The sequence below is a fragment of the Misgurnus anguillicaudatus genome, chromosome 11 (assembly GCF_027580225.2).
Source record: "Misgurnus anguillicaudatus chromosome 11, ASM2758022v2, whole genome shotgun sequence".
NCBI lineage: Eukaryota > Metazoa > Chordata > Actinopteri > Cypriniformes > Cobitidae > Misgurnus > Misgurnus anguillicaudatus.
This window is the reverse complement of record NC_073347.2, coordinates 32,324,477-32,348,352: the sequence shown is the minus strand read 5'-3', so window position 1 is coordinate 32,348,352 and position 23,876 is coordinate 32,324,477. Positions and strand designations below refer to the sequence as shown.

General features: G+C 36.5%; 3 protein-coding genes across 6 annotated transcripts; 1 reads left to right on the top strand and 2 right to left on the bottom strand.

Moving 5' to 3' along the window:
• Positions 1-837: 837 nt before the first annotated feature.
• LOC129415374 (uncharacterized) lies at positions 838-3,010 on the bottom strand. Of its 3 annotated transcripts, XM_055169327.2 has the most exons (3): positions 2,899-3,010; positions 2,320-2,367; positions 838-2,034 (listed from the first exon to the last, which is right to left on the bottom strand). In XM_055169327.2, the coding sequence occupies exon 3, from the start codon at positions 1,955-1,957 to the stop codon at positions 1,193-1,195; it is 765 nt and encodes a 254-aa protein (XP_055025302.2). In that variant the 5' UTR covers positions 1,958-2,034; positions 2,320-2,367; positions 2,899-3,010; the 3' UTR covers positions 838-1,192. The 3 variants fall into 3 exon arrangements, with proteins under 3 accessions (XP_055025302.2, XP_073729658.1, XP_073729657.1); XM_073873557.1 differs by lacking the exon at positions 2,320-2,367 and having other exon boundaries at positions 2,899-2,972; XM_073873556.1 differs by lacking the exon at positions 2,899-3,010 and having other exon boundaries at positions 2,320-2,493.
• A 1,165-nt stretch (positions 3,011-4,175) lies between these two features.
• Positions 4,176-6,127, bottom strand: LOC129415377 (uncharacterized). Of its 2 annotated transcripts, none has more exons than XM_055169332.2 (2): positions 5,939-6,127; positions 4,176-5,174 (listed from the first exon to the last, which is right to left on the bottom strand). In XM_055169332.2, exon 2 carries the CDS (start codon positions 5,022-5,024, stop codon positions 4,320-4,322), a length of 705 nt encoding a protein of 234 aa, XP_055025307.2. In that variant the 5' UTR covers positions 5,025-5,174; positions 5,939-6,127; the 3' UTR covers positions 4,176-4,319. The 2 variants fall into 2 exon arrangements, with proteins under 2 accessions (XP_055025307.2, XP_055025308.2); XM_055169333.2 differs by lacking the exon at positions 5,939-6,127 and adding an exon at positions 5,354-5,575.
• On the top strand, positions 5,675-23,826 carry zbtb8os (zinc finger and BTB domain containing 8 opposite strand). The gene is made up of 7 exons (XM_073873568.1): positions 5,675-5,870; positions 12,215-12,239; positions 12,418-12,539; positions 13,150-13,232; positions 13,318-13,370; positions 23,162-23,198; positions 23,599-23,826. Exons 1-7 carry the CDS (start codon positions 5,789-5,791, stop codon positions 23,683-23,685), a joined length of 489 nt encoding a protein of 162 aa, XP_073729669.1. The 5' UTR covers positions 5,675-5,788; the 3' UTR covers positions 23,686-23,826.
• Positions 23,827-23,876: the final 50 nt, after the last annotated feature.

The following is a 23,876-nucleotide window of genomic DNA, read 5'->3' as shown; positions in this document are numbered from 1 at the left end:
TGGACGTGTCTAACTTCATTTCTAGGTTGTTTGGAATATGTATACAAATTGATCCGTATGATGTAGTATTTTTTTTTGTACAAGACATTGTTGATTCCAAAAGTACGATGTGTTTCTTTAAACAACTTTTTATTTTACTTGGAAAATATCACATTCGTGTGAAAAAATGGACGAAAGCCAAGCCAAACTGAGAACATTTTATAAAAGAAATTAAACAATATGGTAGACAAAAAAGCAATAAAGACCTATTAAGCTTTTTGCTACTTTAAATGGTTGTAATTCACCACTGGCATGACCCTTTTTATGTGTTTATTTACTTTCCACTTGTGGCGAGTTGTATATTTATGTATAAATATTTGTATAATTCTTGCATTTGTGTAATAAATAAAATTAAATAAATAAAAAGACCCTCTCCAATTTATTCTATACTGTAAAATGTATTATTTAACCCTCTAATCTAGATAAATGACTGCATTTATTTGTTTTCTAATAATTTGGACTGTCATGATAGTTCATGTTTCGTGTAAAGTGACTCACATTAGACCAGATTTTGTATTTCCCTGAAATCACCTAAATGAGTACAATCTTTAAAAGCCTGCCCTGGAGTTGACTTTATTTAATTTGGCTTAAAATTGAAACAGTTCATTCAGATTCATTATTATTATTATCTCAACCTTGTGTAGTTCCAAAACCCTATTTTTTTCGTTCTAACACAAAATGGAAAAAGATGGAAAAATTGACTAACGGTATAGTTAAGAATTTTTAAGAAGTCTTACCACAGTAGTAATACCACAGTTGTTTAAAGACATGGTGATGAAAAGATAAATATTCACCTAAGTACATCTATTTTTGTATTTATAATTTTTGCAGCCTCGTCATGGTAGAGTGTGCTCCAATTTTTAGCTTGTTGATAAAATCTCCAGCCTATTTCCCCTAGTTTTAGCATACTTTATACACAGAATTTATTTTTCTATCCTAACCTCACAATAGCAGAAATAATGACTGTTTGTGAAACCTCGGGGACACATCATGAAAATCTGACATTTTCCATGTTTAAGTGCTATTATTGGGTCCCCAGTGCTTCTATCAATATATTAATAAAAGAAAGCTTTCTTTAAAGGAGAAATCAAGGACATTACTACAGACATTCATAAAATGAAAATACATTGTATTCCAAGTGCATAATCGTGCATCACACTTTGCACGAGTGATGTTTATTGTGCAAAATCAGTGAGTATTTATAAGTAAACGTTTTTCCACACTGTGAACATGAATAAGGTTTCTCTCCAGTGTGAATTCTTGTGTGTTTCCGAAGCGTATCCACGCGTTTGAAGCTGTGTCCACACAAAGAGCAAATAAAAGCCCTTTCTTCTGAGTGACAATCATTTTTGTGACTTTTAAGTAAGCCCTCACTGAAAAATGCTTTATCACAGAGCGAGCAGGCATACGGCCTTTCACCGCTGTGTTTCCACATGTGACTTTGGAATACAGTGGATGTTCCAAACTTCTTTCCGCACTGTTCACAAACATAGGGTTTGTTCTTCTTTTGCTTCTCACCCATGTGGAATTTAATGTGCACCTTTAGGTGGTCTGAACGGCGGAAAAACTTACCACACAGTTTACAGTCGTATGGAGTTTCGCCTGTGTGTATTCGCATGTGAGACACCAAGTTTTGTTTGCGGCAATACTCTACGCCACAAAGTTTACAGCTGTATTTCTCTTGATTTGTCTCACTGTTGTTGGATGGCTGAGAGATTGAGAGTTTACCAGCAGAATTTAAAGAGCTTTTATCTGACACATTAATACATTTCTTTCTATATATCAGTCTACGGCAAAAGCGCCCTACTGACTCCTCCGCTGGGCTCAGTAACAAGGTTTCTGGACACATTTTGGTAGGACTAGGCTCCTTTCTGCTGGAATCTGAACCTGGAACTCCAACAAAAGCTTCCTGAGACATCAGGCCTGATGAATTTAAGATGTCCGTAAACAAGATCCTCCTTTATAATTGATGAAATCAGGATGCTTGGCCATAAGCTAGACAAACAAATATAAAACAGTGCAAGATGTCAACACAGGAGTATGCATTGTTTAATCATGGTAAAAATCAATGTAAAGCATGGCTAATTTATTTTATAAAACAGCATCACAGTGCAATAAAGTTCAATACACTTCAGGCCTTATTATGTGTCATCCATCTTAAATGCATGAATTCACAGAAATTCTACCATGAAATCCTGAATAAATTTATTTTTTATTATTTGTCAACTACAAATTTTACAAACTCGGTCAGAAACTGGAAAAAATTCTGAAAGCACTTACCTCAACACTGGTGCATCATAACCATTGATGAAGGGGGGGACCTCCTGCCTGCACATTACAACAGCAAACCCACTACTTTGAGATCACACTGACAGAAGTATATATGAAAATATTTTCTGCACTATGCACATCTTCCTAAGTTCTGCTGAAATCATAACACTGAATTTATAAAGGTAAAGACGGTTTCAGCAGTAACAACATAAACAAGCGGCTGTCGCGATCCGCACGTAACTTCCGGTAAACTCCGCTAAGATTAAATAACAACAAAGTTCTTTAAACGTAGTTTATTTATATAACAAGCACAAAAACAACACATAGGAAACAAAAACATTTGTTATTTTCGACGAGGCATTTGTTCAAGAGATCAGTTTAGCAACTAGTCAGACCATTATAAAAAGGAAACCGGAAGTAAGGTTCGGATCCAGACGTGTATCACGTGCGTCCGATGAAACAGTCTATATATATATATATATAACGTTAAACATACAATTTGCATTATTAACAAGATTTCAGGCGTTGTAAAAAAAGTGATTTGTCTATTCCTCAAGTGTCGTTAATACAACCACAAACAAAACTTACTTAAATTCTCTTAACTTAGAAGTTTGTCATGGACGTTACAGTCATTTGGTTAAGTGTGAATTTCCACTTTCAGCAAAATGATGCTTGCGAGTCAGGTCACGTGATAGTTCTTCTTCTTTTGGAGTTTATGGCAGGTCGCGAAACAACTTCATTGGTGATTATCGCCCCCTACTGTTGGCTGATGGAGTGAAAAGAACGTATTGGCTCGCTAGAGACTAAAGCCTCTCCAATTTATCCTAAAATTTATTATTTAACCCACTAATCTAAACAAATGACTGCATTTATTTGTTTTCTGATCATTTGGACTGTCATGATAGTTCATGTTTCGTGTAAAGTGACCCACATAAGACCATATTTTCTATTTCCCTGAATTCGCCTAAATGAGCCAAATCTTTAAAAGCCTGCCTCGGAGTTTACTTTATTTAATTTGGCTTAAAATTGAAACAGTTAATTCAGATTAATTATTATTATCCTACCCTTGTGTAGTTCCAAAATCATTTCGTTTTTTCCATCTAACACAAAATGGGAAAAATGGACTAACAGTATAGTGAAATTTTAAGAATTTTTAAGAAGTAAGTCTTAGAATAATACCACAGTTGTTTAAAGACATGGTGATAAAAATATAAAATGGAAGAAATATGTTTTATGTATTTATGTTTGTTTTTAATATTTCTCTTTATACATTTATTTTTGTATTTTTTTTAATGATTTTTGCAGCCTCATCCTCATAGTAGAGTGCGCTCCAATTTTTAGCTTGTTAATAAAATCTCCAGCCTATTTCCGACAGTTTTAACATACTTTATACACATAATTTATTTTTCTATCCTAACCTCAATAGCAGAAATAATGACTGTTTGTGAAACCTCAGTTGTAGCTTTCTTTAAAGGGGACACATTATGAAAATCTGATGTTTTCCATATTTAAGTGCTATTATTGGGTCCCCAGTGCTTCTATCAACCTAGAAAATGTAAAAAAGAAAAACCAAGTAACATAGTTTTGGTAAACCATTCTCTGCAAGCATGCGAAAAAATAGGTCATTGAAATTTGGCTCCCCTTGTGATGTCAGAAAGGGATAATACCGCCCCTTAATCTGCACTATCCAACGACGGCGCTACAAAGTGGCAATTTTAACATGCTATAATAAATGATCTATATGGTATTTTGAGCTAAACTCTGGGGAGACCAAAGGTTTATTTGACATCTTAAAAAAGTCATGTGAAATCTCCCCTTTAAAACAACAGTAAAAGTTTTGGCAAAAGAACGAGGTTTGGCATGGGCACAGCTAAATAAAGCCTTTAATAAGACGAAAGTTTTTATTGCCAATATACAGATGAAATAAGATTTAGAAGGAGAAATCAAGGACATTATTACTGACATTCATAAAATGAAAATACATTGTTTTCCAAATGCATAAATGTGCATCACACATCACCTTTTCCCCCTGAGTGCCGTTTATTGTGCAAAATCAGTGAGTATTTATAAGTAAACGTTTTTCCACACTGCGAACACAAATAAGGTTTCTCTCCGGTGTGAATTCTTGTGTGTTTCCGAAGCGTATGCACACGTTTGAAGCTGTGTCCACACAAAGAGCAAGTAAAAGCCCTTTCTTCTGAATGACAATCATATTTGTGTCTTTTAAGTAAGGCCTCACTGAAAAATGCTTTCTCACAAAGCGAGCAGGCATACGGCCTTTCACCGCTGTGTTTCAGCATGTGACTTTGGAGTAGAATTGATGTCCCAAACTTATTTCCGCACTGTTCACAAACAAAGGGTTTGGCCCTCCTTTGTTGCTCACCCATGTGGACTTTAATATGTAAGTTAAGGTAGTCTGAACGCCGGAACAACTTACCACACAGTTTACATTCGTATGGAGTTTCACCTGTGTGTATTCGCATGTGAGACACCAGGTTTTTTTTGAGGCAATACTCTACACCACAAACTTTACAGCTGTATTTCTCTCGATGTGTCTCACTGCTGTTGGATGGCTGAGAGATTGGGAGTTTACCAGCAGGATTTGAAGGGCTTTCATCTGACACATTAATACATTTCTTTCTATATATCAGTCTACGGCAAAAGCGCCCTACTGACTCCTCCGCTGGGCTCAGTAACAAGGTTTCTGGACACATTTTGGTAAGAGTAGGCTCCTTTCTGCTGAATCTGAAATCCAACAAAAGACTCCTGATGCATTAGGCAAATAAATTCAGATGTCTGCAATCAAGATCCTGCTTTATAAACCCAGCTTTCATATGGATAAAGTCAGGATGCTTGGCCATCAGCTAGGCAAACAGATATCAAACAGTGTAAAATAAACAATCAACACAAAGGCTAAACTTTACAGTAATTTTACACCAGGTATGACACTTTGTGTCATTCATTTTAAATGTATAAATTTTATTTTAATTTCATATAGACTTAATCAGAAACTAGGAAACATTTTAAAAGCACTTAGGCCTACCTGCCAGCTAGCAATATGTCAAATATTATCAGACCGTTTCTCCTTTTAAAAACGTTTTACACTTCTATGTACAGAAATGTAATGAAAATATTTTCTGCACTATGCACATCTTACTAAATTATGCAAAATTCTGAATGTATTAAATTAGCTTTATTTTTGTCTTTCTTTATTTAAGCGAGAATTTTACCAGAAAGGTTTTACAGGGTCTATAAAATGATTAAGTTCCTAAGCATTAAACCTCTACATTTAAATATATTTACCATTTGCAAAAACAAGATTTAATGCGTTGTAAAAATGGGACTTTTATTTTGAAAGCCTGAGACAGCTACCCTTTGGACTGGCAGCTTTGCTGTATCTGGCTTCAAAGTGCTCATGTTGTTTTCACGGAAATAGAGTTTTGTCTAAAGTAAAGACTCGATCAATCAGGGAGAAACAATGAATGACCGCGAACTGGACCTCACCGAAGAGCAAAAAGCTGTAAAAGCAAAATATCCTCCCATCACAAAGAAATACGAGTGTAAGTGGAATCAAGCACACGGTCTATTCCTCATGTGTCGTGTAAATACAACTATAAACAAAACTTACGTAAATTCTCTTAACTTAGAAGTTTGTCATCAACGTTACAGCCATTTGGTTAAGTTAAATGTGTGAATTTCTGCTTAAAGCAAAGTTACGAAAAACGCTTTTCACTTAAAGAAAGATTAAGAAAAACGCCTATGCTGGTGAGTCAACAGATCACGTGATCGTTCTTCTTCTTCATATTTTATGGCGCGGGTGGCATCCAACGTTAAGGTACCTTACCGCCACCTACTATACTGGAGTGTGGACCAGAGTAATTACCCAAATTTAATACAAAAATAACTTTTATTTGAAGAGATATTTCAATTATATTTATTAACCCAATTTCATTTCCTGATTGAACTACTATTTGCTTTGCATCTAGTAACTCCTGTGGTGTCCTTCTGAATATTTCTCTTTCTGTAATATACTTTTGGCAATGACATAATACATGTTCCACTGATTCCTCCTCTTAGCAATACTCACACAGAGCAGTAGGGTGTTTTTCCAATGAGATGTAATGTCTAATATAATGTTATGTAATGTTGTCTTATTTAGTCTTGTGTGACCCAGTCTTAACCTTAATGTTATACTTTCCTTCATAAAACTTCGCCCTGTCATCCTCATCCTTCCCACTTCTTTCTGAATATTTTACAGGTGTTCCATTTGTCTTGCCATTTACTTATTATTTTACTTTTAATTATTGACTTAATTTCTGTTTTGCTGGCAACACTTTACTTGAAGTGGTGTTCATAAGCCTGACATGACACCTTCAGAATTTATGCACGTTTATGACAACTGTCATTTATTCAGTTATGTCATTTTCAATGCAAAGATGAAACTGCTTGAGATGTCCTTGTTATGACAACTTAAAAATAACAAATACATCATAACTTGTCATGACAACTTGACATTACCAAGACAACATAACTGACCACTTTTACCAGTGATACAAATTGAATTTGTCATTAAGTCTTAATACTCTGCCAAATAGTTTTATAACAGCATCATGAATATTTTGCTTGACCTCAACTACAGTGGTACAAATAAAATGTGTCATTAAAATGTCATTAAGTGTTAATACTCTGTCAAATAGATTTATAACAATGTTATGAACATTCTTCAGTTCATAGTGTTTTTTTAAGTTTACTCCTTGTGTTAAACAAATAAAATCAACCATGCAATAATAATAATAATAATAATAATAATAATAATAATAATAATAATAATAATAATAATAATAATAATAATAATAATAATAATAATTAAAATGTATATAAGTATATTTTATTGCATTTGAAGATCGATTCACCTAAAATTAAATGAAAACAGTACAATAATGGGTAAAGGCATTCAGCATTGGGTACATATCGCTGGAAAACAGTAATTTACATAAAATTAATTAATGGTTTTTAGAACCCTCTGTGTGAGGAAGAAGTTCTGTTCATTTTTATGTATTGTGCGCATACATAAAGTTAAGTATAATTTATTAAAAAAGTGTCTGTTGCATTTTGTTACGGTATTTAAAACTATTTGACATAGTATTAAAACCTAATGAAATTTAAATGACTGTTTAATGTAAATGTTAACCCATAAAGCTAAGTAGTTTCTTAAGTTTGATAATTATTCTGCTATGTGATGTTTATGACATATTTATTTATAACAAGTTATGATTTATGTCAAGTCGTCATAACAAAGACATTTCAAACAATGTCATATAAGCATAAAAAATACATAATTTAACTTAATGAGAGTTGTCATAAATGTGCATAAAATCTCCTTCATGTTCATGACATGTGCCATGTCGTGATTATGAAGGTGTCATGTATGAACACCATTTCAAGTAAAGTGTTACCCCTTTAACCCCCCTGTGAGCAGGCACCCACATAAATGTAACTACTATATTTAACTTGTCTAGTCTGAAGATTTTCATATATTTCATGAACTATATTTTGCCTACCCCAGGATGAAAACGATTGTATTGCTAATAACACTGAACTTGAATCTAAATGCAAAATAACTTTTAGTTTTACTTGTCCTGCCCTGTGCGGAGCTGTTGCAATTGCAATTAATTCAACCGTATAAACTGCCATGTTCTTTTATTGATAGATGGATGGTAAATGCATACACTGTTCTTCCAGGCTCTTTAGATCCATCTGTATTCATTTTGTTACATAATTCTGATAAAGTGTCTGGATTCTATCATCCACTTAAATTGGCAGATTTCCTGCATCTTTAAAAAGATGAGTATTTTTTTCAGTAGATATGAGTCAACAAGTACAGATGGAAATAATGATGGCGCCGTTACTTTTACCTGATCTAATACCATTGACCTTGCTATACCCAAAACATTTATTCTTGACTCTCTCACTCTCCCAACATGGGAATAATTCCTTGGTGGTGGGGTTTCTAGCCTCCGCATGTCCTTTTAAATTGACCAAAAATAGGCTTTATGACCAGCTGCACTACTTCCTGAACTTCAGCCAGCTCCTTGTTTCCTGTCTACCATTATTGGACAAACTGATTAATCCAGGTGTGCCTGACCTCAGTAGTCACAACAACAATAATCAGACACACCTGGATTAATCAGTTTGTCCAATAATGGCAGACAGGAAACAAGGAGCTGGCTGAAGTTCAGGAAGTACTGCAGCTGGGCATAAAGCCTATTCAGGCTGCTTCTGTTGGAAACAGTTTGGTATTTCCCCCATTTCCACATGAAGGGCATCAACAGGAGTCAACTTGAGTCCAAATCATTTTGGAGTCAAACCACACTCCCAAAAACTTAAGTACTTTAACTCGCTCAATTAATTGTCCATATATTCTTACCTCCATTTATGTGAAAGTTCTTCTTCTTTTTCTGGAGTTTATGACGGGTCGCGAAAATGTATTATTAAACCCACTAATCCCAATAAATCTCATGACTGCATTTATTTGTTTTCTGATCATTTGGACCACCATGTTTGTGTTTCTGTGTGGCTCGAAATATCAATCAATCAATCTTTTATTACAGACTCGAGGTCCAAATTAAAAACAAGACAACATATGCTTATCACAAACCAGAATTTTATTACTTTGTGAAAGTTTATTGAAATATTTGATTCAAATGTAATAATGTGCTTAGGCATAAAAAAAAAAAGTTTGGTTCCGGTTGGTTGTCAGTTTAGGTCATGGGTCGGTAGGGAATTTATTTTATTTTATTTTTTATTTTTTTTTACAGTGGCAGCAAGGTAGGAAATTGTTAAATATTTAAATTGAATAGCGGATATATTTGAGGTGACTTTGGCCATATTGCGTGTTTGTCTCACGCAGCGCAGAGCCACGGATCTCCACGGATTATCTCTTTTTAATTGTGTGTGTGTGTGTGTGTGTGTGTGTGTGTGTGTGTGTGTGTGTGTGTGTGTGTGTGTGTGTGTGTGTGTGTGTGTGTGTGTGAGAGAGAGAGAGACAGAGCGAGAGAGAGCGACCGCGGGCGCCAGAGCGAGAGACAGCAGTAAATGCAGCTGAACGAATACACTGCGTGTTTTAAAGTAAAAAAAAAATAACGAAACGCAATATGTGGAGGCCGGTGTTGAATCTGTCTGTATGATATGAAAAATATCTTACGTGAGCCCGTGGCCAAAGTATAAAAGTGGAACTCCTTGCAGCACAATCAGGGCCTGACATTAACTTTTTTGCTCACCAGCCAAAGCGGCTAGTTGTTTTTCAAAGGCACCAGCCAAAGTCAAATCGTATATGATTAAATTTGACTTTGGCATCCTAAAATTACTTTAATTCGAGCAAATTTACTTGCTAAATTAGATGCAGACTGAATTTCAAATGCAGTCTGACTACCCGAATTAAGACAACATTTAGCTGGTATATAGCTGGTATATCAGTATAGATCATATAAGATGCATGAAAAACATGCTAGTAATTAAGGCATAATAGATTAACTTTGAATGAATATATTAAAAGTAGAACAGGGGTGTAGAAGAAACACTAATTCTAAACTGAAAAGATGAACACAAAACCCATCGATAACCACTTTAAATATTTATTAACAACAGCAGTAAATACTGTCAAGATATGTACATTAATTTTACTGTCATGCAGATGTATTTTATAAGCTAAATGGTTTCTGATAAAAGTGATTTAAGACTTTTAATGACAAATGTCGGGAGGGCATTATTGTTACATTAAAATGATGCGCGAACCTCTCGATGGCGGGTTTCTTTTAATTTCGTGTGCATTCAGATGCGCTGAATTTCTCTTCGCTCTTGCCCTGAGAGTTTGCACGCAAATTATATCTAATCAATCACTTCCATGCAATTGTTTTATCTTTCCCGAAGTGTGTATGCGCTCAGACTGCGTCCTCTTGTGCATTCGCAAATCCATCAGCTCTCGCGCGCTCTCTGGAAGGTGAAGCTTTGGTCCGCAACGCCCCGCTGATCGCGTGCGCGTCTCTCAACAGATCTCTGTGCGTTGCTCTGGGTGCAGAATGCTCATGGAAGTTGTAGTTTCCCAGTGTCGCATTGCGTATTGTTTATCATTTCGCATAACTTTTAAGAAAAAAGACCCGACTTACGGCCGAAATCTTACCCGCGTTTGGCGGTGTTAATGTCAAGCCCTGGTCATAATACCATAAATTCAAATATTATAATTCACTTACTGCCATCAAAAATGAGCCTTATGTTTGTGCTCTCTTGAAGAGAAAAGCCCACTTGCATATCGTTGTTCAGCTCGTCTTTTTTGTCTGTAATTTACAACTTTCGGCGGGGCAAAAGATCACGTTGCTGTGCCCGAAACAGCATCTCGAATGCACACCAAAAATTACCACTTTACCAGTGCCTTTGTAAGTGGCGACAACGATCTGTGAACTATTGTGTTAACGACTGTGTAGCTGCTTTGTTTGTTGCTGGAGGACGCGTGCTTTACAAAAACGGTGCTGTACTAAAAGGTAAATTATAGTTCGCCTCAAAAATTTTTTTATTTGTGTATTTATTTAATGTGTATTATTTCTTCCCCAAGCTCATAAAATAAATTTGGGTCGCACATAAATTGGCAGGGTCGGTCGGAAACCGGAACCAAACAAAAATTTTTTTTAGGCCTTACTATAATTTAGCTTTATAGGTATATGTTTATATTATTTCAAATCTTGTATCATTGTTATCGCACCATGTTCCAAGAATAAACAAATAACAGAAAAACATTTATATATCAAACATGATGTTTGTAAATGTTCTTACATCCTTTCTAATTCTGCAGTAAAACACAATTTACTCATAAAGAGCCAGCTTTTTTGTTGTTTAAAAGCAACATAATAATAATTTAATTAACCCCATGCCATTCACAACATCAGTATTATTCTTAATTGAACCGAATGACCAAAAAATGGCTTAATTTACTTAATTTACAAAAAAAGAAAACATAGAGTCTGTCTTGAGCCTCTTGTAGTTTTGAAAGTTTGCAAATTTTGCGATTGCCCCAATGTTTGTGATGTCATTTATTGCTATGTAATAACTGTTTGTTTGTGCCTTAAAGGACAAGTTCGGTATTTTACACTTAAAGCCCTGTTTTCAGATTGTTTATGATGAAATAGAACGGTTTTGACTGAAATTTTTTTGACATATGCGGCTGCCCCGAGAATTTTGGGGTGTTTGTGTTTCAGCTCCTACCTTTACAATGGGTTTAATGGTGCACTGGAACAATCCTTTCTAAAATGCATTAAACTTTCGTTTACAAAGACGTGAAACTCGCCGAGTGGTCAGGGGTGTTCACTGATATGCTCACACAAAAATCGCGTCAAAAGACGCCCTCCAACAGCTGTCTTAGCATTCGTTGTTAACTTGTGGACCTATTTTTTCAAACGCCTCACACCCGTATATTCTTCCGTTGTGGCGCTAATCCGCCATTGCCAATTGCAAGAATAGAAACAAAGTTCCCGGCGCAGAGTAATTAGGTACCTCACAGCACATCTAATACAAGTCAATGGAGTTGGTAAAAACTACGATAAAACCTGTTGGAATACGTATTTTGCAGCGATTTTTGTGTGAGCATACCAGTGAACACCCCTGACCACTCCGCGAGTTTCACGTCTTTGTAAACGAAAGTTTAATGCATTTTAGGAAGGATTGTTCCAGTGCACCATTAAACCCATTGTAAAGGTAGGAGCTGAAACACAAACACCCAAAAATTCTCGGGGCAGCCGCATATGTCGAAATTTCAGTCAAAACCGTTCTATTTCATCATAAACAATCTGAAAATAGGGCTTTAAGTGTAAAATACCGAACTTGTCCTTTAACAAACAATAATGCTCTGTTTCAGATCTTGACCACACGGCAGATGTTCAGTGAGTATCTTTCCACAACTTATGTTCTGAATAAATGAAGTATCTGAATGAATGTGTTATTTGCTGTTTATTCCTGAAGGATTCATTCACAGATGTTCAGTAAGTATCTTTCCACAACTTGTGTTCTGAATAAATGAAGTATTTGAATGAATGTGTTGTTTGCTGTTTATCCCGGAAGGATTCATTCATGGGGTGATTCTCTGGAAGAAGTTTTCGAGCAGTGCGCTATGGCTATGTTTGGCTACATGACTGATACAGAAACTGTGGAACCCATTGACACTCTAGAAGTTGAATCAAAAGGTTCTTTCCCTGAATTCACTTAAATGAGTTCAATCTTATTTAAATTGGCTTAAAATTGAAACGGTTGACTCAGATTGATTATTATTACCTCATATTAGTGTAGTTCCAAAACCATATTGTTTTTTTCATTCTAACACAAAATGGGAAAGTGGGAAAAATGGACCACCTTTGAGACTAAACAAAAGACTAAACCGTACCTAAGCCTTTGTAATCACCAACAAAAGGCTTTTCTATAAAGTGTGTTCAATACTTATTCCCTGTGTCATTTCACTTTATTTATTATGACTCAACTTGTATACTTAAATGTTCTGATTTCTTTGTATGAATTCAATATCTGGCTTGATGGCTACATGTGGAAAATGTTGTGTTAATACCCCCCTTAGTAATCCCCTTACTGATAAAAATGCAGATGTGTCAAATACTTATTTTCCCCGCTGTACCTTTGAAATTAGACTAAGTATATTACAGCAAAATTGTAAAAATGTAAGTCTTGGAATAATACCATGACATAGTCGTTTAATAAGATGGTGATGAAAATATATATATATATATATATATATATACGGCAACAGGGTGATTTTTGTGTGAAACTTATCTTATTTTGTGTCAGGAGAGGATCTGGAATCGCTTCTCTTTCATTTTTTGGACGACTGGCTCTTCAAGTTCAGCGCAGATATCTTCTTTGTCCCGAGGGTAACATACATAAATCAGACATATTTATCTTTACATTCCTGAGACTTTTTCAGAGTACTTTTCAAACTCATTCTCTGTCTTACAGGAAGTGAAGGTCGTGCACATAGACAGAATGCAGTTCACAATTCGATCCATAGGGTGAGCATTCATTTCATTTTTAAAAATGATGTGGTAATAATGTGGACAAAGTTTTGACTTATTATAGAAAAGCCTTGCAGACACTTGGATAAAAAAATACTATAAAAGGTTTGCACTTTGTAAATAGACCACATGCATGTTATTATTACATTATAAAATGTTTCACTTCTTGATTCTGATTCGATAGCTGTGTTTTATTTATTATTATTATCACAGCTGTGCCCGCTGCACCCAACAATTCAGTATATCCCACCACAGGACCATTAGCAGTGTGAACGTGTGAAACCACCTGGTTCTGTTCACAGTCGATCAGGGACTATTTTTCCATCAAAAGGAAGTCTTTTAGTGGTTTTACTACAAAGTTGCGTAATTACATATGTTTTGCTTTAACTTTATGTTGTGTGGTAACTGTCTTACCAAAGAAAAAAGGTACTCAAGGCTGTGCTGTATCGAGAATAATGAAGGGTTTGCATTGCTTTGATTCATGCCTAACAACACCCTTCAGCCATGACTTACGATATAGCACAGCCTCTTGTACCTTATACCTTCCCCAAAGCATGTAATGAACTTTTGGACTGCCATGGTCTCAAAACCATCAAACCCAAACAAAGACAGGTTCAGATAAAAAATTGAAGTATGTCATGTGGAAGGAAGAAGTTTTTGCATTTGTTATCCTAATATATGTGAAACTTTGAACAGATGTGCAAGATTAAAGGGGCAATAAGTAGGATTTACCCCATCTAGTGGTTGAATTGTTTTTTGCATTCAAACGAACAGTGCTCTCTAGCGCCTCACCTTTCCAAATGCGTGTTGCAACTACAGTAGCTATTATGTAATCACTGATCTCCTTGTCTGTTGCAGCTGGTTTACGTATTCTGAATGAAAACGCGTTGTGGAAACGCATTGGTAGGCAAGTGCTTTTTGTCCCTCTCTGCTATTATAGTTTATCAATATGGCGAAACGACATGAAAGCCTCCTTGGACTTACCCGTTCAATGTAAATAAAGAAAAGAAATTCTAAGCTTACAAAGAAAAGTCAGATCACTGGCAGAGGTCATTTGACACCAACGAGGACATATTCATGAATAAAGAATTAATAAAACACTTAAAATCCTACTTTCAGTCCCTTTAAAGAGAAGAACAGAGATTCGTGTTGCTGTGTTGTGTTTTGTAACTCATACGTCATCCTTTAGATATCCAGAAAAAAAGGTCATTCTAGTTTCAGTAACAGTGATGTAACATACAGACGGTGAACATTACAAACACCCTTTGTTTTAGTGGTTCATATTATGTCCATGTGAACTAAACAAACATTTTACTTTATATTGCCTAGCCAAATCGAGGATAAGTGCCAGCAGTGGTTTGTACAAGAAATTGGTAACTCGGCAGATTTCCAAAGGCGACAAATGGTCTGTAACCATAACACCCCGACTATTTGTTGTTTCAAGATAAACACTCACCACAATTATGAGAATAGTGAGAAGCAAATCCACTATAAGCTATTCAAAAGTTATATGAATAAAAGGTTATATGCAATAAGGTTTGCACCTGTATTAAAGGGATAGTTCACTTTAAAATGAAAATTCTGTCATCATTTACTCATCCACATGTTGTTTTAAACCTGTATGATTTTTTCCCCTTCCAGTGAACACAAAAGAAGATATTTTGAGAAATTATGATAGACACACAGCATATAGTGTCCATTGACTTCCATAGTAGAAAAAAAACATTTTGGAAGTATTGTGGTAAATGATGAAGAAAATATGTTGATAAACGATGGAAAGCATACAGGTGACGGTACCCATTGAATTCCATCATATTTTTTATTCCTACTATGGAAGTCAATGGACACTATATGCTGTGTGTTTACCATTATTTCTCAAAATATATTATTTATGTTCATCAGAATTAAAAAATCATACAGGTTTAAAACAACATGAGGATGATTAAATTATGACAGAATTTTCATTTTTGAGTGAACTATCCCTTTAAATGCAAACTGTGGTCCAACAATCATTTTACAATAGATTTCAGCTATTTTTTCTTCACTCCATGTGACTTTTCTGGCTGGAACATTATTTGTAAGGATCTGTCTGACGCAGCTGTTCAAATATTCCCTACATCGAATACCTTTGAAAGAGGGCCATTGATGATGTTGTGACTTTAAATAAAGCTCACCATTGGCAATGCTTTTCCAAACAAAATAACCTGGCTCAGTACCTTGCCATCAATAGGCGAAACTTCCACTACAGATTGAACTTTAAAGGGCATGTGCCTGTTTTAATGGAAATAGTTAACTTGACATCCGAAACCTCGACTTTGTCTAAAGATTAAAAGGCGTCACAGATGGCTATGTGGTTGTAACCTTGGGTGATGATGACATCAATGTCCCTCTTTCAAAGGTATCCAGCGGAGCGCTATCATCACAGCTCGCTTTTGTTTGATGGCTTTGCACAGGAATTATGGTTCAGCAGTATCCAGGAATAATAGGCAGAATGGCTGAGCATATAAGCGGATAATCATGACTTTCAGTGGTTGACTGGTAACCGGTTCCCTGAAAGGGCCCCATGGTTCCCGACATCCTTGCATGCTTTATAGGAATTCCTTCTGAAAACAGAAACGGTGCTGGTCGGTTTAAAAATACGGTTGACTTGCTAGTAGAGATGTTCCAATGCCGTTTTTCTCTACCTGATACCAATTCCGATACCTGGGCTCATGGTATTGGCTGATACGGAGTACTGATCCGATACCATGCTTCCCGGACATGGTTTTGGTTAAGCCAGGACAAGGCCTTGGTTATATTAAGACATTTAAATTGTTTTTAACAAACATACCTTACAAAAACAATACAGGTGTGTATCTTTAGACAAAACCATGGCACTGATATGATATACACTCACCAGCCACTTTATTAGGTACACCTTATTAGTACCCAGTTGGACCCCCTTTTGCCTTCAGAACTGCCTTAATCCTTTGTGGCACAGATTCAACAAGGTACTGGAAACATTCCTCAGAGATCTTGGTCCATATTGACATGATAACATCATGCAGATTTGTCGGCTGCACATCCAGGGCACGAAGCTCCCATTCCACCACATCCCAAAGATGCTCCATTGGGTTGAGATCTGGTGACTGTGGAGGCCCTTTGAGTACAGTGAACTCATTGTCATGTTCAAGAACCCAGTCTGAGATGATTTGCGCATTATGACATGGTGCATTATCTGCTGGAAGTAGCCATCAGAGGATGGGTACACTGTGGTCATAAAGGGATAGACATGGTCAGAAACAATACACAATGCTCAATTAGTACTAATGGGCCCAAAGTGTGCCAAGAAAACATCTCTCACACCATTACACCACCACCACCAGCCTGATTCGTTGATACAAGGCAGGATGGATCCATGCTTTCATGTTGTTGATGCCAAATTCTGACTCTATCATCTGAATGTCGCAGCAGAAATCAAGACTTATCAGACCAGGCAGCGTTTTTCCAACTTCTACTGTCCAATTTTGGTGAGCTTGTGTGAATTGTAGCCTTGGTTTCCTGTTCTTAGCTGTCAGGAGTGGCACCCGGTGTGGTCTTCTGCTGCTGTAGCCCATCCGCCTCAAGGTTCGACGTGTTGTGCGTTCAGAGATGCTCTTCTGTATATCTCGGTTGTAACGAGTGGTTGTTTGAGTTACTGTTGCCTTTCTATCAGCTCGAACCAGTCTGGCCATTCTTCTCTGACCTTTGGCATCAACAAGGCATTTGCGCCCACAGAACTGCCGTTCACTGGATATTTTCTCTTTTTCTGACCATTTTCTGTAAACCCTTGAGATGGTTGTGTGAGAAAATCCCAGTAGATCAGCAGTTTCTGAAATTCTCAGACGTGTGACATCACACTAATGAAGCTCCGCCCACTGTCACTGACAAATTGTTTAATTTTACCCAAAAACTTTTCTAAATGTGTTTGTTAGCACGTTGTAGCGCTAATATGCGCTAAATAAATCACTCCCTGTCTGTTGGTAAGGTTGTGAGCTGCAGTAGCTCATTTGCATTTGAAGGTGCATACATGAAAACATGCTTTTTTTGTCTCCCACCCAAGTACAGGCATTTTGGACATGCTATAATAAATGATCTGTGAGGTATTGTGAGTTGAAACTTCACAGACATCTTGTAAAAATTGGCATAACACTGCACAGCATCATTAGCAGTGTAAACTAGCATGTGGGAAACCTTCTGGTTCTGTTCACAGTCGATCAGGGACTATTTTTCCGGCAGAAGGAAGGCTTTTAGTGATTTTACTTCATGAAAGTTGCGTTAATACACGTTTTTTTTTTTTGCTTTAAATTTCTGTCTTACAAAAGCAATAAGGAACTCAAGGCTGTGCTGTATCGAGAATTATGAAGGGTTTGCATTGCTTTGTCATGCCTAACAACACCTTTCAGCTGTGACTTATGATATAGCACAGCCTCTCATACCTTACTCTTTACCCAAAGCATATAATGAACTTTTGGACTGCCTTGGTCTCAAAACCATCAAACCCAAATTAAGCAAGGACAGGTTCAGATTAAAAAACGAATTATGTCATGTGTAGACTTAAACCCACGGGTATTTTAACTGTGATCTGAGGACGATAGTTTTTGCAGATGTTATCCTAATATATGTGAAACTTTGAACAGATTTGCAAGACTTGAAGAGAAGAACAGAGATTCGTGTTGCGGTGTTGTATTTTGTATCTCAGACATCATTTAGATATCCAGACAGCAAGGTCATTCTAGTCTAGTCGTTCTAGTGCTTCATATTTTTTCCGTAGTCTATTGTGAACAAAACAATCATTATGGTTATTTTTTTACTTTATATTGCCTAGCCAAAACAAGGATAAGTACGAGAATAATATTACAAGATTGTTTTGTACAAAAAAATGGGAAATTGGTCAGATTTTTAAAGGCGACAAATGGTAGGAGCTCATTTATCAGGATCATCTTGTTACACCCCGACTACTTGTTTTTTCAAGATCAACACTCACCACAATTATGAAAATAATGAGAAGCAAGTCCACTATAAGCTATTAAAAAGTTACATAAATAAAGGTTATATGCAATAAGGTTTCCAACTGTATTAAAGGCGAACTGTGGTATAACACCCTATTACTATAGATATCAGCTTTGTTGGTGTTGTTGACATTATTTCGTAACTTTTTTGGCTAAAATTCAAATTCGGATTTGAGTGGGTGAATCTGTCTGATGCAGCTGTACAAATATTTCCTACATAGGGCTGTCACAATGATTAAATCGTCTCATTGCGATTGTTTGACCTCATCTTGATGATTTCAGATCACCGCAATGATTGCACATCTCTTTAAAAACACAAGGGGGAGCTGCAGTGCCTGTATAAACAAGACTGTGGCTGAATCCGAAATCGCATACTTACTGTGTAGGTACTGAATTTCATTGGGTACCTACTTAACGTGCGCTAAGGCAGTATGTACGTTCGCGTTAAGTATGTACAGCATTCGCCATGTTGACGTTATCATGTGACATGACGTAGTAGACTTGTTCGAGTTCATGCGGAACCACAAGAACCGACAGGAGATTGACATCACAATACCGCGAGAGCGGCTCGAAATCAGACTTCTCCATATGATTTCTGGAATCGCTCTCACGGTACTTTGATGTCATCCAGCTGTTGGTTCTTACAGCGATGCATAAACTCAAACAAACCTATTAACAGATATGAAAACGTATGCGTGTGTATGAGGGACAGGTGCACTAACACCTGATTGCATAAGTAACTTGATCTGTAACAGTGTTACAGATATATTACACATTATTTTGTAGGGGACAAAATAAGTAAAACAAGCAGATTGTAATTTAATATCTATTGTCAGATGACAGCTGTGCTTGAATACAAACTAGACAATGCAGGCAATGTGATTATATACATTTTAGTGAAGCAATCTCTTGTATTTACTTAAAACGACAGGAAACCTGAATAAAAAATGAATGAATAAAACCATCACAATAAATAAAAACGTATTGAAGTGAATCCCATATGAAACAAAACTTTATTCAAATGTATTTTTCTAACAAACCATCACATATTTACTGTCATCTCAACACAGCTGTGACAATTCTACAGCTTTATTTTCATGAATCAGCTGAGCAGTTTGTGGTAAATCCTGGCCGGTCTGTGCGTGAAGTCAGGGTGCTGAGGAACAGTCCTGTGTAACGTATCGAAATCACCCGATTGGTTGGTCTCCGGTCGATTGCTTTGCTTTCCCGTGGCATCATGGGAAAGCTGGGATAGAAGTGTCCATCCGATGCACGCTTCAGAATCGGGGCGGACTCAGTAGGGCATCCGGGGATTTATCGCCTACTGATTTTATGGATACTGAGGATTCGGACGTACTACTCTGTTCACGTATTGTTTCCCCTACTACATTTTCAGTAAGTAGGCGGTTTCGGATGCTACTTAAGCACACGTGCCTCTGAATATCGCGAGAATTCGTCCGAAATCCCGGTAAATCTCGCCTACCCTTTTACGTTTACTGAGGTTTCGGACATACTATTTGTTCGCCTACTGCTTTTTATAGTACTATATAGTATGGCAGTATGCGGTTTCGGATTCAGCCTGTATGGGATGGCACTCCTTAACTGATACATTGCAAAGCCATTCAATAGTGAAAAAACAGCACTTAAAGAAGTGCTGCAAAACTATAAGCGGTATGAACTGCCAGGTAAAACATACATTTCCAAAACAGCAGTTCCCAGTTCAGGGAAGTGAAGGATGTTATTCTTAATGATCTGTAAGGAATTGAGGGCCATTGATGTTGTGACTTTAAATAAAGCTCAACATTGGCATTGCTTTTCCACCCAAAATAACCTGGCTCAGTACATTGCCATCAATCAGGCAACACTTCCACTACAGATAAAGGCAAATAAAAGGCAAACCTCTTGAGAATGTAAGGTTATACAAGGCTATCTAAAAGGATTTCTATATTTGGACACTGTGATCTTCTCTTACCCGATTTGGTTTATGAAAACAGGAGAATATGATGCTGAAAAGTACAGTATGTCATGTAACTGTTTTCCATGATAAAAGAAAACTTAAATTCCTTTTACAAGCTTTTGGACATAAATGTCTAATCTTGGCAGTGTGTTAACACATTGAAAAAATCCACCCATTTTTGAATCCCCATTAAACCAAAGCAGTCTTATTCGAGACACTGTTTTGATTCTGTTGTTAATGTGATGTAACACTGACAAAGCCCCACCCTCTGCCACTGACTGACTGGTTAATTTTACTCAAAAGGTATCTAAATGTGTTTGTTAGCATGTTGTAACGCTAATCCGGCTAAATATACTATTGCCTCAGACTGTATTCACTGGAATCAGATTTGTTTTTAACCGAAAGTTTTCACTGTCTGTTGGTCCGTGATAACAGCGCTTTTTTGCTCCCACACAAATAGAGGCATTTTGGACATATTATAACAAATGATTTGTGGGGTATTTTGTGCTGAAACTTCACAGACACATCCTAGGCACACCTGAAACTTATATAACATTTTGTAAAAATTGGCATAATATGAGATTTCAGCTATTTCCTTTCATTTATAATATTTCGTCCAAGCCTTGTAACTTCTCGTAAACCAGATAAAATATAATATTGGACTGAAACGGGTGGATCTGTCTGATGCAGCTGTACAAATATTTCCTACACGTCATTTGCGAGTTTTCAATGTGGTGATATCTCTTTGAAAGAGTGTATTTGATGGTGTGACTTATTGCTCAGAGCTGTCAGAAAGTATGCCAGTTTGCTTTGGTTTGATGGTTTAGTACACCTTACCGGGCAGATAAAACATACTGAGGAATTTTGGTTCAGCAGTTTCCAGGAATGGAGCTGACCGGTAAAGCGGATAATATAAACTTTCACTGTCTGACTGGGTACCCCTTCCCTGAAAGAGGCCCCTGTTCCTGACATCCTATACGCTTTTCTTCCAAAAACAGAAAATGTGCTGGTTGATGTAAAATCATGTGAACTTGCTAGAAATGCTAATATTGACATTCAGGACTGTCAAATAAAAGGCCAACTTTTGGAGAATTTAAGGTTGTTATACAAGGCTCACTGTAATGATTTCTATATTTGGACACTGTGATGTCTTGCCTGATTTAGAAGAACAGAATGATGCTGAGAACTAAAGTGTATTGCGTAAATGTTTTCCAAGAGTTAAAGTGTTTGGACAAGCACTCTAAAAATGTCTGGGTTATTTTTGACCCATAATGGATAAATATTAGACTGAACACACCACTGGGGTAAAATTGAACCAATGCTGGGTTGTTTTAACTAAACTCCTGGGTTATTATACTTCATGTTTGCATAACGTCAACCCAACATTGGGTCATTTTTAACCCAGCATGTGTTTTGTCCAATATTTACCCATTATGGGTCAAAAATAACATTTGTAGAGTGTAACCTTACAACCAAAAATAAAGTTAAAATTTTTTTAATCTCCACCAAACCAGAGCAGTCTCATTAGACATGCTGTTTTGATTCTCTTGTTAATGTGACATCACACTGATAAAGCCCCACCCACAGCCACTGACTGACTACTTAATTCTACCAGTCGCTGTAAAATTAGCACACTGTAGTGCTAATGCAACTAAAGATACTATTGTCTCAGACTGTATTTGCAGAAATCAGATCTATTTTTACCAAAAAAGCGCTCACTGTCTGTTAGGGGTGCAACGGATCACAAAACTCATGGTTTTTGAGGCACGGATCGGATCACTTTTCAGATCAGCAAAAAAAGAATGGGAAAAATCTAATATCAAATCAAGAAATTACGAACATTTATAAAAAAGAACAACCCTACTTTCCAGACTATAAGCTGCACCGGAGTATAAGTCGCATCATTCAAAAATGCGTCATTAAGACGAAATAACATATATAAGTCACAGTGGACTATACGTTGCATTTATTGAGAAAATTATTTCACAAAATCCAAGCCTAAGAACAGACATGTAATCTGGAAAGGCAAGTTATTCAACTAAACAATAGCAGACAGAACAGCAGGCTGAATAGACGTAGTCCGTACGTTAAAGTAATATTATCTGAAGGTTGAATAAGCTAAATTAACCAAACAAGCCAACTAGTGTGAAGTTCACATACTTGTCATTCCACATTACTGAATCCATTAAATTACATAAATACAGAAGCAGCATATGGCGGACTCTCGTGGCTGTAACGGTAATGTTGTCTCTTGCATCATAAATGTCAAAATTTATTCATACTGACTTACAAGGCGCGGCTGTCTATAAGACGCAGCATCAGCCAAGTTATGAAAAATAACGCGGCTTATAGACCGTAAAGTTGCACATTAAGTAAGGTCTAAAATTAGCATTAGGTACAGAAATTGAAATCAATTAAATAATAACACTGTATTTATTGTATTAATTAAATGTAATTATAATTTTTTTAGAGCTTCAGAAGTGACTTTCTCTTTCTCTTTGAGTTGTTTGAATAACATTAATGACACAAACTTAAGTATAGGTTAATTGAGGTTACTGTCTCTTTAAGACCAAATAAGCACAGACTGGTTTCTGCTTCTAATCTATCTACACACACTTTAGACATAAACAGAAAGATGGTTCGTTTGCTTTTTGAAACACGTCTCTCACGTGCGCACACACACACAGCCAGACAGAGAGCGAATTACACTCACTGACACATTTTAGACACACCTGAGACTTATATAACACCTTGTAAAGATGGAATAATAAATACAATTTCCTCTCATTGTTTGATTCCAGGTGGGGAGAGGAATTCAGTATAAATAAACATCCTCAGGTAAGCACTAAGCAGCCACTGCTATAAAATTCTGTAAGAGAAACTTTCACATCTGTTAAACAGAAGCCCGATGCCCTGGAGAGTTCAAACAAAAGCTTTTGCAATGGTCTGACTACAGTCTCATAAACACAGTCTCATTTCCTCATTTCCATGGAATGGCATGTCCAGTATAATATGATGTAAAAAATTACTGATATTCGCTTACTTAGATACTGATAGTTTTGCTTTAACTCCATGTTTCAAAGTATTATAAAATCCTAGAAGCGGGAAGCGTACGAACTGCAATTGTCGTCATTATCGTCGTCATTATCACCCATTTCAAAACAATCTGATGTGTTTTCCATCCCTTTTTATGGCCAGGACGTCCTGCCCTGATCATTGACTGTTTTATGTTTTCCAGGGTACAGAAGTGAAAGCAATCACATACTCGGCCATGCAGGTGCATGACACAGAGAAACCCGAGATCTTCGTCATTATTGATATTTAAAGTCTTTCAGTTATTTTTTTAACATTCTTCTTTCCAAAAGGATTTGTCTTTGACATCAGAGATATACAGTAATAACTAAAATACTGTATGTTGAGATTGACTTCATTGTTATTAATAAAGCTTTTTATTTTCATTTGGATGCCTAGAACACACACCACAAAGACACTTGATTGTTTATGGCCAAGTTGTGC

What these genes read in the sequence shown, in the direction of transcription:
- zbtb8os (XM_073873568.1), top strand. Translation starts at nt 5,789, where the DNA reads ATGAATGACCGCGAACTGGACCTCACCGAAGAGCAAAAAGCTGTAAAA. An exon ending in TCTAGAAGTTGAATCAAAAG is followed by an intron (nt 12,540 to 13,149) that starts GTTCTTTCCCTG and finishes ATTTTGTGTCAG; the next exon opens with GAGAGGATCTGGAATCGCTT. An exon ending in TTCACAATTCGATCCATAGG is followed by an intron (nt 13,371 to 23,161) that starts GTGAGCATTCAT and finishes GTTTGATTCCAG; the next exon opens with GTGGGGAGAGGAATTCAGTA.
- LOC129415374 (XM_055169327.2), bottom strand. Translation starts at nt 1,957, where the DNA reads ATGTCTCAGGAAGCTTTTGTTGGAGTTCCAGGTTCAGATTCCAGCAGA.
- LOC129415377 (XM_055169332.2), bottom strand. Translation starts at nt 5,024, where the DNA reads ATGTGTCCAGAAACCTTGTTACTGAGCCCAGCGGAGGAGTCAGTAGGG.